General features: G+C 45.8%; 1 protein-coding gene across 2 annotated transcripts in view; it reads left to right on the top strand.

Annotated features, from left to right (window-relative positions):
- The first annotated feature begins 11,808 nt into the window (after positions 1-11,808).
- The window catches only part of AUTS2 (activator of transcription and developmental regulator AUTS2), a 726,993-nt gene continuing 719,697 nt past the window's right edge, over positions 11,809-19,104 (top strand). For both annotated transcript variants that reach the window (XM_065647100.1, XM_065647099.1), the window contains exon 1: positions 11,809-12,102. In XM_065647100.1, coding sequence (XP_065503172.1) covers positions 11,809-12,102 — 294 coding nt within the window. The remainder of the gene's footprint in view (positions 12,103-19,104) is intronic.

The following is a 19,104-nucleotide window of genomic DNA, read 5'->3' as shown; positions in this document are numbered from 1 at the left end:
CAAGGGGCTCATGATCCCGTCTTTTTGGTGTTGAAGAGATCTGGCCAACCCTCAGAGCTGAAACTCGCCGTTTTCCTTTATTAGCTCAGCTGTGCCCTGTACAAGCGATAATCTTCTCTATCTTATTTTCTTCCCCTTCCCTTTTCAGTAATCCATGAAGCTGATTCTTAACAAGGAGATTTTTTTTTTTTTTTCTGAGAAATTACAAATACATTTCAGTCTGGGGGAAAAATGATTTAAATATATATAAATATATATATAATAATGTGTTTAAAAGCTGCATTGGAAAGTGGAAGAACTGTAATTCTAGCAAGTGGTATGGAGAACAGGAGAAAATGTCAAATCAAGAGACTAAATTTTAAATGCCAAGAACACTCTGACAGGGAAAGAGGAAGATGAAAATAAGGTACATCAGATCAGTAAAATCATAAACCAGCCCTGCCTAACCAAACTCTTCCTTCGATGGACTCTAATGCTGCTTTTTTAATTTAATTATTTGGTGTTTTGCTTCATTTGGCAGAAGGTGACACACCTGGAAGTTTTATGGCTAGAAAGTCTCTGCCTAGAAAGAGTCCGGGCGAATACAGAGAACTGATGGCTCACTGGATACGCGAGAGAAAATGACTGGAGCAAAAGGCTGGAGTGGTTATGGCTAGTGGTGCTTAAAGACAATGTTTTAATCTTGTCTTGGCGATCCAGGTGCCTATGAAAATTCCTGTAATTTGTATCCAAATTCTGCATCTGACTTTGGAAACCTTAGTTCAGCGTAGCATTTAGTGGCCAAGGCGGCACGTCCTCGGGCCACGGCAGCCTTGGCTCACGACTGTTGTTGTGAGCAGTATCGAGGCACTTTGCAAACAGGGAAATTAATTCTATCCCCGTTTCCATGGGCGATCTGAGCGAAGAACAAACGCCCGGAGTAATTTGCACACCACTATTCATGACGTGTGTCAGAACCAGCGCCAGAAAACGGATCACAAATCTCCTGATGTGGGTCTTGATCTGGATCCTACAGTCCTGATGCAAATTAAAGGCAAAGGGAATTTTACAATAGAATTCAGGAGGAGCAGACCCAGGCTTTTAATAAGGATTCAGTGAAACTAAGGAAAGGTCATTCCCTGGAAAGCACTGAGCACTGTCAGCGTGAGGTTCCTGTGTTCTGCAGGGCCGCGGCCCAGAACTGGGAAAAGAGTGATCAGGACTGGATTTAAATCCCATTAAAATGGCAGGGATGGCTGCTTTGACTTCTTTGGGTTGGTCTTCAGTGCACCAAAAGAATTGCTACATAAACGAGATGTGTATGGAGGTCATGGAACTGATGAACAAAAGACAGGATATTATAGACTGTCTTCTCCACTGAAATGCACTGTCTGAACTCAGCCTTTTCTCATGAATGAATAATGAAGTGGCCATGTTTTATTAGCTTTACTTAAAATTGTCTACAAGTTGAACAACCTTTTGAGCCTTTTAACACTTCTGCAATTTGCTGGTGCAGCAATGATTTTTTTTGGTGTGCAAAGACACAGTAGCTAAGCTGGTCTTGGTGTTTCAGTAATTGTCTCAGTTAATGTGTATGGGGAATAATTCCATTCTGTGAAATGAAGACTAGGTAAATATTTCACTCATAGAAGTTTGCTACATGAAGAACTTACGGGGTAGGCGCATGCATTAATTGTTAAGCTGTTGATTTATTAAGTTGGTGGTTGTTTTTGGTTTTTTCCTCAGCTATATTTACCCACTACCCATGTCTGTGGTCAGATTTGCCAGCAGGAAACCTCAGAGTCAGGAGGAGCTCATCAGCTCACAAAGAGGCTTCATGCACATGTTAAATGTTGTGCTGGTAAACCAACGCTGGACTGGCCGCTTAGCCAAAAGATACATCGTTTTGTCACGACCACAGCTTTGGGTGAGCCCCACAGCTTCTGCTGCTAAAGAGAGGAGCACATTCATTAATCATACTGGTATGGTTCATATTTAGTCTTTAGGGGCTCTACCCAAGCAGGCACAGCGCCCCACTGGGAATTTTGCCTGCAGTACGACCATAACGCTCATTGCCGGCAGAAATTATTTCTGAAATAAGGATGTTTTTAGTAAAACTCCAAGTTGACCAAGGCTGATACAAATCACTTGCCTGCAATGGCATTTGTTCTGGCACTTTTGCAACCCTGACTTTTTGGGTAGAGCAGAATTTACAATAACCTCTGCAAAAACTGGTTAGAATTGTTATTTAAAGCTAAGCAGTGTTACAGTTTTATTGTTAATATCGGGGGGAATGTTACTTGCAAGGCTGTGCTTTGATTTTTCTTTGTCTCCTGAAGCAACATGCTCACAGAAGAATTCACAGCCCTCTCAGATTACATATTACAATGATGACTTATTCCACAATCCATTTTGAGCATAGCTGCAAAGTGTATTTAATATTGCTGCTGTTGTTTCTATCTTTTTCCGTATAAAGTTAGTGCTTGATTTTATGTGTCATCCTCAGCTAGTACATATTTGCATAGCTCCGTTGACATCAATAGTGCTATATTGATTTATACTGCTTGTGTCTGCCTCATTATTATTTTTATTTTTTGTTCAAGGAGCTTGGTGTATTTTCAAATTCATGGAAGATCAAAAGGGATTGCCTTCTCAGAACAAAATATATACAGTGTCTGCTGATGGGATATTTTAGATTGGGGCAAGTAAACAGGTAAGGAAGATGTATCAGTGAAGTTCTGTAAATACTGGGGCTTCTTGCATACCATCTGCAGAATACATCAGACATATAGGTTGGGATTTTTAAAGGCACCTTGGATTTCCAGCTGTCACTCACAGTGAGGAGGATTTGGTGTCCCATGAAACAAGGCTGCCAGTCATGATTTATTGCTTACAAACAAACCAACTGCTTTCCCAGAGATGACTGAAGTCTCCATCTCTCTGGACTGAAGCGTAGAGTCCAGAGGTCAGGAACGAGATGCAAGGAGGCACAGGTAGAAGGGGGGAAGGATTGGCCAAAAATGAAATAAACACCCAAGAGATGGGCGGTCAGGAAAATACGTTCATTCCTCTCTGGAGGGAATATTCTAAAGACACGAAGGAGACATTGCTGCATCGCTGTACAAGCAGCAGCCACAGTGCATCTTGCAGGATTGTGAGAAAAATGCCTCCATGTCTGATCTCACTCATTTGCTCATGAGCAGCCCCTTGGGTCTGAGCGCAGGAAGAGGTGAAAAGTGGCTGCAAATATACAATACAAATCACAGAGGGAAGGATTTTACTACCCTTTACACCTACAGCATATGCCAAAGCTGCTGAGGATGATCAAAATTCTTTGCCTGAATCTCAGGGCACTCTTGGAAAGGGAAGCTCTTCCCAGGGACCTTCACAGATCTATGATCATGTATTCACTGTTACAGAGATTATACTATGAGCAAGATAACCCCAGCTTATCGACTGTCACCTTTCCGATGAAATCCTGATGTGTCAGCACCCTACCCAGCCTGGAAAGGACTGTTCTCCTCCCGGATCTCTTCCCAGGTAAGCACACTGCGCTGAGGGCTTTCTCAGCCCCCACCGTGCCATATTCTGCACAGGAACCTTTAAGCTACTTCCCAAGTCCAGCGCATGAAGTGTTAAAGGGAGAGAAATTGCCGACTTCTTCCCCATCTCCCTTTCAGGGGCTTTCCATCAATTTTCCTTCTCCCTTTTTTCTTTTCTCTGCACTGCACTTCAGGTGGAAGCATCTGGATCGAAGAGAATTATCTCTTAACAACAACTTGGGTTGTAGTACATTTCAAAGACTTGGGTTTTATTAGTCACAGAAGACCTTGTAAAAGTTTGCTTGGGATCATTTTTAACAGCAACCAATAATCCTTCCCCCATCAGCCAATGAAAAACAACCCAAGCCTCCCCCCAACTCCAGCACAGATGTGTCTTACAGAAATACAGCTATTTTGGAGAAGCAAAAGTGACATTTTCGCCAAGCAGGAGGTTTTATCCATAGTAGCTTACACTAATACGGATCTAATTTCCTTCTGCAAGCTACCTGAACACTAAGCACGCTTGCTGCGCCGTTGGTGTAATACTGTTTGGAGTGGTCAATAACTGCATTTGACTTCACGTTGTACCTTTCTGTCCTCAGTCTACTTGAGGCCAGAGGAGACCTGGTGCTGCTGTCAGCCCAGGCTCTGCTCCTGCACGTTCCGTGTCAGATGACTGTTTTCGTAAAAGCATAATAATACAATATATTAAATAGCAAGCCCGGAAAAACCCCTCGCCTTTTCCATCTGCAGCAGCTGAAAAAACAGGTAGATTAAAAAGCAGCATTCCCTGCACTGTTAACTGCTTTAGTGCCCAGTGTCATGTTCAGTCTGCTAAGCCAAAAGTTACCTCCAGCAGTTTGTTAATAATGAGGAAAGATAATATCTGGGGAAAAAGAGGCAGAGGATGACAAATTGTTTCCAGAGATGTGGTGTCCCATAATTCTTATAAAACTAAACTGAAAGCTGAGCACATTCAACAGCTTTAAAAATCAAGATACTCCTGTAAGTGCCTAAGTGCAGATGTAGGAACTTCAGGTACTTGGGGATGAAGATTTGGACCCATTTGCCCAATTCTGCTCTCTGCAGATTAACTAAAATAGAACAATTTATTGGTTTCAACAGTAGAACTACAGTGATAAATGCGAGTAAACTACAGGATGTTTCCTAATCCATTTCTGACAAATAAAGATATTGTTGCTGCCCTACTCTAGTGCCAACAAAAATAGTGGAAAGGTATGAAATTCAGAAACATAAACCTGATCTGTCATTAAAAATCAATTTTCATGATAATTTAAATTCACATTTCATAGAGAGCTGTGTAATATCAATAAAACGCTTTAATAATTGCTGTGCTGGCACAAAGTATAGTGTAAGACATAAAGAGATATAAATTTTTAGTAATTTAGAAGATGTGGAACTAAACACTGTTTTTTAAAAGAAACCCTTTCTCGGGGAGAAAAATGAATGTTGGAGGAGGATGTAATTTATTAGGAATTCCACTCCACCCCCATTTACAAAGACTGCTCTGAAATTACAACTTTGAGAGATCAGGTTTCTAATTTATTCGTAGAGTTAAAGGCCAGAAAGGACCAGGATCAGGTAGTCTGACCTCCTGGATTGCCCAGGCTATTAAATTTCACATGGTTCTTTCTATATCATAACCTGTGCTGGGCTAAAACATCGTTTCTCTTAAACATTGTTTTTTTAAATGCTGGAAAAAACACATTCTTGTGTTTCTTGCACGTGCTTTTTGGCGAAGGTGAGAGAGAAGGAAAGATTTAAATCGATCGGATCGCTGTGAAATACCAGTAGGACCGGTATAGCACACGATCGTGCAATCTGAACTCTGCATCACTGAAATAAATAGAAAGAGTTGGTCTTTGGTAATAAAAACTGTTTTTCCGGGCAGATCTGTACGCTACCTATTTAGCAATATGCTTTTGTGAACTATTTTCAAAGGGACCAAAGGGCAGGTTTATGCTTCTAAATCTCTTAGTCACATTTGAAAATCCTTTTCTCAAACTGAAAAAAAAGCGGCTGAGAGCTAAATGCTGAATTTCCTGAAGTCAATAGTAGTTGTCTCATTTACATGTAATTGAGGTCAGAATTTCACCCTAGAAGATCAGTTAGCTTTTTATGATGCTAACTGAAGAACTGTAATAATATTTGCAGTTTGTGCTTTGCTTCCACAGCAGACATAATTCATTACCTCTTACTCCTCTGGGTTTTTTTTGTAAATCTTGTTCTTGGTGTCCCTTATATTTGTTCCTCCAGCAACATGAGTATTTGCAATTCTTCCAAAGCTAATGCAGCCTCCAAATTTCATTAACGTACTATTTATTTCATATTTTAGACTATAGATATTCAGTGAATTGGAACTGCAGCATCAGACCTTCCAGGATCCGCCATCCACAATGACACAAACCCTGATATTGCCTTTTACCACCATGCTTTACAGTTTCACAATCAATACAGCATTTGTTCTATCCACATAATTTGGAATCACGTTTTCAAATGGAGCCTCCCGAAACATCTGCTTTACCCTGTATTTGCAACTGCTGCCATTCACCCGTGTTCTGGTTCGTGCCGCGGGATAAGGAATCCCAGGCAATGGGAAGCAAAGGTTTAGTAATTTTTCACTAGGATGTTTATTAACAAATCCCAAGGAAATAGCAGGATCAAAAAACTCTGGAGTTTGTCTGGCCATACATGATAAACATGCCCAGCTTTATTGCTTGTGATGCCTCTCTTCTCCAGGGACCAAGTTTTCCCCTGATACAAATTAGTGTAGATCCACTTGAGTCAATAGATCAAGACTCTGAAATTCTTGTCTCCTTGCTGCTCCAGCTTTGGCTTTTTTTTTTTTCCTTGAAAAAATTACTCTTATTTTTACTTCATAATTTTATTATAACCAATTAGGAAAATGAGAAATGCAGATACATTGGTTTTCCATCTTTTCTGGGAGAACTTGATCTTCTGCTGATGCCATCCAGCTTTTTCCTTCAATTCTCAGATTTCCTGAACCCTAAGCTATTTTTAAGAAATAGCTATCAATTATACAATGATTTCCACCAGCTACCAAAAAAAACCCGCAACTTCAACTTTTCTGGGCCAGCTAATCTACCGACATTATCCTGTACCCCATGATCTCTTGCTATTGATACAGGTGGTTATAGAGTTGTTCTGGAACACACAAGCTTTGGAAGAGAGGTCCAGATGTGCTCCTGCCTTCATAATGATTCTTGAAGCATTTCTTTTTTTTTAAAGGTTGTGTGTTTCTATTTTTCCTTGTTGGTTCGCTTTGGGTGCTCCTTTTTCCTTAGCTGTTTCTGTTTCAAACCACCCTCTAGGAAAACACCTTTGAAAACAACCAGCCCAGCCCTTGGCTCTGAAGCTAGACAATCTTCTCTGATAGCAATACAATTTGTATAAGCAATGCAATTTGGAGAAAATTGTTTTAGTTTTATGGAACTGTTTTAAATTCCTCTGCCATCCACACAATCACCCTGGCTTTTATTTTGTATTAGAATTTTGGTTCTCATTGTTTGCTATTCTTATAAATGCACTGTACGAGCAGGGTTGAAACAATAACAAAAAGGATATTTTTACCATTTCTCTTTTTTTTTCTTTTTGCATTCCCAGATCAAACTCCTTCTAAAATAATAATAAAGGTCTGCAAAATAGACATTGTGCCATTTTAAACTACCCATCTCCTAAAAAGGTGCTAACCCCAGAAAGACACATTTGCCTCTGCTGAGCATCTTATGTGGACTAAGGTCTTAAAAATTCCATCTTTAAAGCTTAATGCCAAAACACAGTGCAAATTACTCTTGCTGGAAGCAAGGTTCTTGCCATTTCCTCAAGCAATGAATTACCTCCTGATTCTCAAGTTATTTCAAAATATCCTTTTCAGATAGGTATGCCAGGGGCTAGTCCTAAGAAAACCCCTTTTAGTGTTTTTACAGTTGCAAATTTTATTTTGCTCCAGTGCTTCTGGTGATATGGAAATAGCGATTGTTGCTTTTGGTCTGTGTTAACCTTTCTCTCTTCATTATTTAGGAACAGAAAGCTTTTGGTGTCTGTCTCAAATCAGAAGATTATAGGTCTGTTAGTACGTGTTCAAGAAGTACCCGTTCTGTGGGTGTTAATAACTAAGCGTATCCAGTTGAGTACACTAGTCATTAACCTCAAAAACAGTGACTCAGCAAGGTACCGGAGCCTACTAGTGCCTATAAGGAAAAAAAAAAAAAAGGCAAAAGCTATTTTCTTGCACCAGATGCCAGGCAAGATGTATTTCTAGAGGAAAAGCTAACAGGCAGCCTGAGAACAAATCTGCATGGAGGTCTGTGGTACCCCTCCTGGTAAGGTGACTCGAAATAGTCAGCTGGAGGCAAGAACACACCAGAGAACTTCCCAAGTATCTGAGGTTTTAACAGTGAGGTCTACCTGCCCTCCCAAATCGGTTAAGGTTGGTGAATCAGGCCCAGAAAAGGGATAATTTGCCCGTGTTGTACCTGAGAAAGGGGCCAGTGATTTCTTACGCTTGATATAAACATTGGACATAAGAAAAATGTTCTGCAATAGAGGATGAGTTATATGGATGGTTTTTAATCTTTTTTTTTCAGTAGACATGCAAATCTAGGGATTTGTTTCTACAAAGAATGTGAAACAAATCACGTATTGTTTCTGTTTTCCACATATGTGCATTCAAGAAGAAAACAGACTGAGCAGACTTTCAGCCATGCAGTGAATGTCTGCAGAAACGTATCTGACTACAGGTCTCTTAAGTCACTTTAATGGTGATGGATGTGCAGGAAACTATAATCAATTACATTGCCCTGAAAATTACATAGTTATTTTCCCAAAAACCCAACAGGTAACAGTTCTTTGATACAGTACAGCTTAATATTTCTCAGAAGACAGAGACCTTGTAATATTCGAGCTTGCCTGTACGCACAAATTGTATCACTTCACAATACCCGTACAGCTTCTTCTGTATAGTCAGATTATATAGATCTGGCAGGCAGCTGTGAGACAGAAGAACCCGAAATGCATTTGTTAAACAGGAAAAAAAAAAAATCTGAATAGGGAGATCTAAGGTCAGATCTAGGAGGCAATGTTCTCTAGCTCGATATTTGAGAATGTTTAAAAACTAGCCATGTGCCTCTGCAATAAGCAGCGTGGCCTTCTGTAAAGTACACACTCTCACACTATCAGGTTACCAACAGCTTTGTGCTTCCTCCTCTTCTGGTTTGCACCGATCTGCACCGGCTTAAAAGTCACTGCAAACAGTCCAGGAGATGTGGTGTGGAAAGAGGTGGCAAAGATGTCATTTGCCTTCTGGATAGAAAGAGTGGACCTCATTCCTAGTATTTCACATCATCACTTAACGGTCATAGAAAATATATTAGGAATATTACTTGATCTGTAGCCTAAGTGTTAGGGTACAGAGTAAACAACATATTATACAATCAAGCAGAGCACCGTCCCGTGAGAGTCAGAGCAGCCTGAAAGGAGACTATTGCAAAAATACACACTGATGCTCCCAGCCCGGGTTAGTTCCACTCGCTGTGGCCCTTCTGAGTATCTCCGTGGAGAAACTATAGCAGCTACTGGCGGCAGCAAGAGGCAGACAGTGTACTCCAAGACAAGGGTCTTGTAGAGATGGAGTATTAAATGATTACCCTTTCTCATTTTTTTTTCCCCGTTAAGCTCCCTCTGTGTATTTCGAACTGTGCAACAGCCTGATCATCTGGTAGAAGAGGAAAACCAATGCTGTACTTCCAGAGCCCCTCTGTCCTGAACATGAAGACTCTGCAGGTCTGGTTCTCTTCTTCACCTTGCTCCTTGCTCCTCCACTATCCTTTTCCCTTCCTAGCAAATCTAATCCTCGCAGGTCTCTGCTCCTAAAGCTTCCCCTGTGAGGCCAGACCAGCTTTGCAGCCCCTTCTCCTTCCACGCCCGTTCCCTCAGCTGGTTCCCCTGGGCAGGAGACAGAAGCACCAGATAAGAAGGGCGACCACAAGAAAAAGCTCAAGAGTAAATTTATTAGTTCCGCGGTCCTTTTGGTCCTGAGGTGACATGAGTAATAATGCCCTAAAATGGCCCCTCCAGAAAACTGAGGTAGGAAAGCTGAAGAAGGGAGAAAGCTGAGGGCAAGGGCGGGAAATAGCCACGCACCACAAGGGAAGGGCAGAGGGAAGGACTGAGCTGAAGGTGGCCAAACCGCAGCTGAGCAGCCCGTGGCTTGGGAAGGCCTGGCTGGCTCTGTGTGCAGGCTCGCCAGCTGCGCGGCAGCGCGGGGGGTGTCACCCTGGCAGCCCCACGGCCGCGGTGTCCCCTCACGGGGCATCGGGAAGGGGGCGAACGCCCACCGTGCCCTTGGGCAGACGGCAGGCCTGGACACACGAAGCTGGGCAAGGGCAGGCACGGCACCCAACAGCAGCTGAGGCAGCGAGAGGGCAGAATCCCAGAATGTCAGGGGTCGGAAGGGACCTCGAAAGCTCATCCAGCCCAATCCCCCGCCGGAGCAGGAACACCCAGACGAGGTTACACAGGAAGGTGTCCAGGCGGGTTGGAATGTCTGCAGAGAAGGAGACTCCACAACCTCCCTGGGCAGCCTGGTCTGGTGTTCTGCCACCCTCACTGACAAGAAGTTTCTTCTCAAATTTAAGCGGAACCTCCTGCGTTCCAGTTTGAACCCGCTACCCCTTGTCTTATCGTTGCTTGTCACCGAGAGGTAGGGCTGACCCCTCGGGGAAGGGCTGGACGTGAGGGGCAGAGCAGGCGTGGAGGAAGCCGGAATGGCCACAACCGAGGGGAAAGTTGGAGGGTCGAGGCGGGGAGGCTCAGGGGCAGAGGGACGCGCGGCGGGCTGAGGCGGCTGTGGGGTAGCGCGGGCCGCCCACCCGCCGGCACGGAGTGCGCAGGCCCTGCGCGCATGCCCGCAACTTATTTCGCGCGGCCGGGGCGCTGCATTTCACGCGGCGCCGAGCGGGGAAGCGGGCGGGGCGGCAACCACGTGACGGGCGCGGGGCCGGGCGGCCGCTGGGGGCCAGCACCGCCATCCGCCCCGCGCCGGCTGCGGGGCCGCGGGGCTCGGCGGGGCCGCCCTGCGCCAGGCCGGGGCACCGGCCGCTGCCGCTCCCTCCCCCGGGTGGCGGGGAGAGGCGAGGGGAGGCAGCGTCGGGAGCGGAAAGCACACACCGGTGCCGTCCCCGCTGGAGCGTATTCCGAGCCTCAGCACCACCTCTGTATTTTTTATGATTATTGTTGTTGTTGTCGTTTTTTTGGGGACGGGGGCAGCCTCCTCTCCGCTCGGATCTATTGTCACCACCACCAGCACCCCCCTCTCGCCACGATTAATCCGATGAATTTGCCATGATTGATCCGTATTAATAGCTGGGGTGGGTGGGCGTGTTTTGGGTTTTTTTTTTTTCCTCCTTCCCCTTTTTTTCTTTCTTTTTTTTTTTTTTTTTTCTTTCTTTTATTGTTTGGTCTTGTTTTTGGAGGGGCCGGGCTGGGATCCGATCTCTACTCCAGAGTCCATCCCTGGTCGGTGCCTGAGAAAATTGCATCTGGATGCATCGTTATTATTATTATTGTGTTTGATTCAGGGAGATAAAGGAGGAGGGGGAGAGCAGAGCGTGTTCGTGGGGAGGGGAAGGCTGCACCCTTCCCTGCACACACACACGCAGAGAGAGAGCTCCATACATCTATCTATATATATATATAATTTTTTATTCTTCCCCCCTGGAACTTCTTTTAGTTGGGGAGGAAAGGAAGAAAGAAAATAAATTTTGTGCAAGGAAATACTCTTAGCTCCCTCCTTCCAGCGGGTCTCTCTCCTTTTTTTCCCCCCTTCTTTTCTGCTTTTTTTCTTCTCTTTCGGAGATCCTCGCCCTCCCAGCCCCTTGATCAAAGCATTCCGCTATTCTGATTTATTGCCTGCTTGGTGAGGCTTTTTCCCCCCCCCCCCCCCTTTCTCTCTCTCGCCTTTTTTTTTTTTTTTTTTTTTTTTTTTTTTTACAAAGGCGACCTGAGATCAGCCATTACTTTCCTTGGCTCGCTTATAGGAATCTCTTACATTTGGTGCTTACTGCTGGTGGTGGTGGAACCGCACTCGGATTCTTTCATTCCCCCCCCCTCCCACCCCCTTGCTGTCCTCTCCTCCCTCCCTTTCTCCTTCCCTCTCTCCCTCCCCCGTTATTCCGCCGGGGGAGCCGGATTTGTGGCTGCGGTGCGGTGGGGCGGGGGGGGACGAGAGCGAGAGCCGGCGAGAGACATGGATGGCCCGGCGCGATGCAACGGGCTTCGGAAGAAGCGACGATCGCGGTCCCAGCGCGACCGGGAGCGGCGAGCCAAAGGCGGGCGGCGCGGCTCTGCCGCCGGCGGGGCTGCCGGCCCCGGGGCCGCCGCGGCGCTCTCTTCCTCGGGCTCGGAGAAGGAAGACAATGGGCCCCCGCCGCCGTCCCGGCCGCGGCCCCCCCGGAGGAAGCGGCGGGAGTCCTCCTCGGCCGAAGAGGACATTATCGACGGTTTCGCGATGTCCAGCTTCGTCACTTTCGAGGCGCTGGAGGTAGGAGCGGCGGCGCTTTGTGTGCGCCTCATTGTGTGGGGGCAGCGGCGGGGGGAGTCCCCCGCAACGCCGAGCCGGACACCCCCTCCTCCGCCCCTCTCCCCCCCTCCCCACCCCGGGCTGCCGCCGCCGGGGGTGCCAACGGGGGCGGTCCCGCCGCCCCTTCCCCGTCCCCGGGGTGCCCCGTTCCCCTCCCTTCTCCCCTCCTGCCGCCGACACCTGCAGCGCGGCGCGCCGCTCCCGGCGGGCGGCTCGGGGCTCCGGCGCGGCGGCGGGGACCGGGGCGACCCCCCCCAGCCACCCCGGGCAGGGGAGCGGGGACTTGTGCGCGCTCCCCCCGCGGGGCTCCCGGCGGCGGTTCCCCTCCCCTCCCCCGGATCAAACTTTTCTCGTGTCCCGGTGGGGCCACACACTCGTGTCCGCGGGGTGGGGGGGGGTGTGCGTGTGTTTTTTCTCTTGGTCTCGCCGATCGTTGGTGGTGCTGCTGCTGGGGGGGCGGGGGGGGCGCCCGTCCTGCCGCGGCCGCGCTCCCTGCCGGCTTGTCACGAGTGGGCGGCGCGACCTCCCACTCCACGGGGAGCACCGGTTGTTCCCCCTCTCCAAAATGCTGGAGGAAGAGGTGCAGGCAAGCCGAGGCTGGGCCGGGCAGAGGGTGCCTCCCCCCACAGGGGGCTTCCCGGGCGGCGCCTCCTTCCACCCAGCCCGGCCTCGGTGCCATGTACCCACCACCCACCCACCCACTCGCGAGTGTGGAACTGCTGTCAGCCCGGCCAGGGTCGTGGTGGAGATGCGGCTGTGCAAGGGGAGCTCCAGCCCGTTGGTTTGAAGGGCTTTGTTGTTTATAACTTCTGCTCCGGAGAAGTTCGTCGTGGCGAAAAGCAGATTTATTTGGGTTTACGTGTGCTGGAGTCACAACTGGAACGATTATGAACTGTCAAAATAAATGGGGAGATGAAGCTGATTGTTTAACAAAAAAATCTGTGTAGCTCTTAAGCTGTTTAAATATTTATCCAGGAATACTTAGTGGCATTTTTTTGGCTCTTTTGGGATTTTCTTTCTTTTTTTTTTTTTTTTCATTTGGAACCAGATTTTATCCTTGGTTACACCTGTATCCATCCAGAGTAACATCTCTGAGACAATATACTCTGGTGTAATTGAAGGGAGGATTTGTTCACTCCAATGAGCTTCCACCTGGTTGGTATTAGACTCCTGTAAGCCATAACGAGCAAATGTTGAGGTAACGAGAAGACTTGATTTTACCACCGTTTCTCACCTGGTGAGCCAGTCCGCGAGTGCCCTGCTGATACCAGGAGAGGAGGAGTGTAAATATGTGTTCGTCGGCAAGGATGAGATTTGCATGCTTGTGTTTTGGACAAAATTACGTTCTTCCTCAAACAAAGCCCCAGTTTGTGTTATTAGGGGTTTTATGAGAATACGGACTGGAGAATTTGGCCATAGTCCTTTTTGGAGGGGAAGTGAAAGGCAAGTTTTATGGTCAGAATTTGGTAGGCCATTTTAGAAAATGTCTTCATTATGTTTCACTCCTTATTTGTTTATTTCCCACTTGAAATGAAAATAATTGCTGTGCTCTTTTCTGTTGGTGAAGCCAAGAATGGCTACTACTCGCATCCTGTTGTAATCCTATATCACTAAAAAGGAGTGCAGAAACATTACCCAGTTCTGCCAGCTAATATCACGTTCAGATAAAACAATAGCTTGCACACTGAGACTTGACATACTTTTAATGTTCATGTGATAGGTGGCACATTTTGACCTAACGATTTCATGCTGCGTTGAGAAATAATGTCACAAAATCGTTGTTAGGTGCTTTTTCCTGCGGCTTGGTGTTTATGTTGAGAAAGTTGTTTGTGAGGATCAGAGGGAGATGAAGGTGTCTGAGGCACAAGCCCAACGTGGCAGGAATTACTGCGAGTGTTGCATGTAGCAGCCTGAAGTTTTTATTGTGATTTTAGTGTTGGTGAGGAGGTTGTGAGTGGCTGGTGGGATGAGATGTCTCAGCATTGGTGAGATGTTGAGGTGTTAACATACTTGAGTTGAGACAAGAAGCCTTGGGTGCCATGGAGAGGTGTTGGGCTTTCATACATCTCATGCTATGGGTCTGCCCCCAGCTTGTTGGAGGCCATAAAGGTTTCTCCTCGGGTTCCAGAAGACTTTTGTGGCCAGCATGTGACAAGGCTGCCCCAGCCCAGGCTTTGTGCTTGAACTTCAGCCTTAGCACAGCTGGAAGTGTGCAGAGACAGAGAGTGTATTGTCCGCTTGATGTGAAAAACAGTGAGGACCAAAGTGCAGAACATACCCACGCTGCTGGAAGATCTAAACCTGCGGCCCTGGCTTCATTTTATGTCTTTTTCCTAAATGTTTTGTGTTGGAGTGACAGAAAAAGCCCACCTTGTGCAAAATGTGAGGCCCAAAGTTGGCAAGGTGACACAGGTGCTGCACGAGAAGAGCGCAATCCCATGGCTGCTGTAGCTTCAGTCGGAATCGTCTGTGTCTGTTATGGTTATGTTGATAAAAGTTCCCGTTCCTTGAGGCAAAATTATCTTTTTAACCAGCTCCCACTCTTGGAGCTGCTTTTCTGTCCAGGTATCAGTAGCCTTCTCATGCTTCTTAAGTGTAAATTGTTTGGTGTATGAATAGAGGCCATCTGCTTCTAGTTATCTGTCTCTGGATTTATAGCAGCCCATGCCTTGATCTCTCTAATGTTCGTGTGGGGAATAGAGGGGAAGAGGGAGTTGAGCAAACACAGTGGGTTCTCATAGCTAATTTTTTGTTTCCTTGGAGCAGCAGTTGAGCAAATCCGGTGTTACCGCAGGTGTGGTCGGGCTGATCCTCGCCTGGCCTCGCTAGACTCTGGTGGAGCGATGTGTTCTGTGGGCCCGTGTCCTACGCTAGGGAGCATCTTGGAGCTTTGACCTTCGGAAACCAGCACTTATTCTGTAGTTAAGCAGCTAAGATGTGGTCTTACAAGCTGATCTGATTTACCAGGTGCTCCCGTGAGTAGCCGCGCCGGGACTAACAGCAGCAAGCTCTGCGGTTTACTTCAGAGCAGTTACTTGCACATCACTTCCCTGACCTCCCCAAGTCTTTCAGCCTGTAAAAAGAGAAAAGCACAGGTGCTCGGTGTCTGTGTTGGTGTGATTTGCGTCTTCTCAAGCTGGTGGCTTTCCCCAGCTTGATGTAGCCGGTGCTGCACCACTGGTGTGTTTGTCACCAGCAATAATAGGATGAGGTTCTCCCAACCTGGATGGGTACATTAGACACAAGCTTGACGGGGAAAAGGCATTTTTCAAGACGTGATAAATCAGTTCCTTGGAGTGACTTTCTCCATGATGTGCGCTGGCAGCGCAGGCGAGGAGGTTTGGAGGTGAGATTGTGCTGAGATGTTGTTTGTTTCCCTCCTACCCCCTCGTGCGAAGGACTTTGGGCAGGACACCGGCGTGACATGGCTGTTGATGTGCCGTGGTGAAGATGGTTTTCTGTGATGAGAAATGAAATCTGACCTGAATGTTAAGCTAGCTTAAAGCCTGGGAAGTACTTTGTGTTTCCTGAGTCAGCTCAGACCATCCCTATGGAGTAAGCAGTTGGTTTCAGGTTTTCTGAGCGCTGAGGAAGGTAATGAGTTTTTTCGGTGGATGTTTGTTTAGCTTCAACTTGGGCAATTCGTCTGACAAGCCTGAAATGGGACACAGATATTTATAAAGCACAGCCAGAAGTGATGCGGGGCGGGAACAGAGGGACTTGCATTTAAATGGGAATTCTTGTTTCATAAAACTGGCGCAATTTCTCGCCGTGTGTTTGCTGAGCTAATTTCTGTTCAGCATGCAGGCATTAGTCTGCTTTGAGACCACGCTAAATTATCGTCAGGTAAAGCGCAGTATAACTAATTACAAATGAGAAATGCTGACAAATATTTGTCAAGGAGGCATTTAATGAGCTTCAGATTCTGTGTCAGACGATTCCATCCACCAAGTGTAAATAATTTTTAAGCAATTGTTCCACTGAGTTTGTGTGATTTAGGCAGATGTTAGGCAGTTCTACACGTTGGACAGATAGAATGAGAGTAGATGGAATAAAGCTTAACAGCTGATGTAAGCTTTCAAATAGAGACACAACTGTTACACAAACAAAATGTGGAAGTAACAGGAAGGTTTTGAAGAGACCGTGGTCTCAGTTGTGTGTCTGTGCGCACGGACGGTGTAGCCCTGTGTGTGCATCTGAATGCAGCAATTTGCTTTAATAACCGTTGTGTGATAGCCATTGCTAGGCACGGCCCACGGAAAATAGAAATCGCTTGGCTGTGTGACAGCAGCAGCTTTGAGCTGGACCCCAGAATGACTGGCTTGCAGGTGGTTTTCCTCCCCAAATCATTCTCTCCTCACCAGCCTTTTAGCTGCCCTGATTAGCCTGTTTACTTAAATGCTCTGAGATTTCAGGCAAGTTTGTTCTGCCTTGTCTCTATCCCTTCATATTTCAAAGGGAATTTGATCTTCTTGCCTTACCGCAGCATCATCATAACATCAGGTGTTTGTTCAGTGCTGTCAGCAAATCTTGGTAGCCCTTCGTCTGTTTATTGACTGCTTAGATGCTTAGGTGTTTGTCCTGGTCTCTGTTTGCACATGCAAGTCTGCAGATTTAGACCAGCAGAGAAAAGAGAGCAGTAACTAAATGAAGATATCCGCAGATGGCGAGTGGTGTTAGGTTTTGTGTGACATTGGGATATCATACGAAGTGATGCGCTTATTATTTTCACTGTGTATTTAGAAGAAACAGTAAATTGACCTGAGATCAAATTTCGAGATAACCTTGGCAGAGCAACCGAATCTCTTGATGAAAACCCTCAGCCACCAGAACTGAAAAAAGAGCAACCCAAACTGAAAGTGGGACTGCAAACGGCAGGATGCATATTCCACAAAAGGAACCTCTTGGGTAATTTTTGAAACCTGCGTTACTACCGTTTGGGCACCTGAATACTTTAGAAATACTTCAAAATTACTTTTAAAAGCCTGATATCTTTCTGGGAGATGAGGCACCTGCAACTCCCACTGACTTCAGTAGCTGTTGAAAAGCTGACGCTGTCTCTTTGGGCAGATAATGACCAAGAATTGTGGTTGTTGCAGAAATATTCTTTTAAACTCCTGAAGGTAAGAGTGTAATGAAGATAGGGATTTTTGCCTTTCCCATCGGTGGTGGTAGGAGGCACAATGGCCTTGAGTTGAAGAAGGAAGAGTTTAAGCTATAAAGACAAGTTCTTTAGATAGATGTGATTCAAGTAGTCTCCACTGGCCCCGCTCTTTAAGATTAACATTAACGGGCATTATGCCACATATCAATAGGATAAAAGACACCCTTATCCTTTCTTATCTTGGCATCTCTTTTTTTTTTTTTTTTTTCCCTGCTATTTGGGTGAGAAAGTAAGCCCTTTTTTCATTAAATATCTGGGGCCTCTGCTGGGATGAGGGAGTGTAAAGAAACAGATTTATAAAATAAGGGTAGAGGATCAGGAACTTGGAAGGAAAATGATCACTAGGGAAAGGTAAAAAAAAAAAATAAACCACAGCAGAAAGACATCAAGGGGCTGAGTAATTGAAAGATTGAGTTACAACAGTGAGATCAATAGAGAAATATCAGGGACTGGATGGGAACACTGAGAACCAGGGGGGGACGTTGTTACTGAAAGCGGAAGGTTCAGGTAAGATCCGTTGCTGTGGATGGAAATGCTCCTTGGTGAGAGTCCTGCCGACAGTACTGAGGGGGAATATTCGACAAAATCTGTCCCCACTTAGAAAGTCATTAAACCTGGTAACTCTTCAGCGGGGAGAAAGGCAGAACGATTGTTCACTCAGTGAGATGACCCCTGTTTCCCTATGTCTCTGCTGCTATTTTTATTTTTTTTTTTAAGGACTGTTTCTATCAGTTTGACTGGAAGACCCTACCACATTACACTGGGGGTCTGACCTGCAGCCTTGTAATTATCTGCAGCTAAATTAGAAGTTTAATCTTTGTTCTGAGCAACAATAAGTTGAGTCAGATAGGTTTTAAAAATAGCCCAAGCTCAAGTTTAGTGAAGTCTCAGATGCAATTAATAAAAGGGTAATGGAGTTAGGAAGTTGTGGGCTGAAATGTGGAAATGTTTAACTCTCAGTTTTCCTTTACTCAAACTGCAAAGCTTTGCTGAGGCAATGTCGCCTTGCTTCTGCCAGGGGAAATTGCTTCCAAGGTTTCTCTGTGTTCTTGTACATCATCCTTACTATTTATCAGTTCAGTATCTGTGTTTTTGTTGGGGTTTGGCTCGGTATGCACCACAAATTACCAGCTGTATGCGTTTTTTTGTATAGTCAGTTTGTTGTCGTTTTGACTCGATGCCAAGCCATGGTGAAGACCACTTGAGAACCTCATAGTCCCCTAAACTCCTTTGTTGTAAAATGGATATGAAAATCCACTTTGTGAGTAAGGAGAAATGGCTAATGCAGGTAGGGATTTGTTTTGCTGCAACAGCAGAACGTGCAATGGCAATTTGTCAGATCCCCAGCTCCGCTCTGCTGCACTATTTGCCTTTAAATAGTGTGTTACCTTAATATCTTGAGATTTTTCTCCTTGTATCTTGGCAACACTACTGCTGAAGTTCACACACTCAGGCGGTGGCAAGAGAACGCTTTAACCAAAAGGGTAAATCTTTAGTCTGCTAAATACTATAGGAAGGAGTTTTGGTTCTGTCCTCCTCTCTTCAGGAGCAGTGGAGAAAAAGTCAGCAAAAGAAGCAGGTTATTCCTTTGCGCTGCGTCTATTTTTCTGTTTGTGAGTTTTTGCCTATCGGGTTTAATTTGATGCTGTTGCATGATGCATGCTGCATGTGGATTTAATTGCTATTTGGTGTGCGTCTTGGTCCTAGTGGTTTTAAAATCTCTCAAGACAAAGACGTGGGAGATGTGCAGAGGTGTATTGACATCTGATGCACCCAAGTTCCTGGCTGTCTGAACTTCA

Source organism: Caloenas nicobarica, chromosome 17, assembly GCF_036013445.1.
Source record: "Caloenas nicobarica isolate bCalNic1 chromosome 17, bCalNic1.hap1, whole genome shotgun sequence".
NCBI lineage: Eukaryota > Metazoa > Chordata > Aves > Columbiformes > Columbidae > Caloenas > Caloenas nicobarica.
Note: the sequence above shows the minus strand (reverse complement) of the source record. Positions and strands in the feature narration are given on the sequence as shown.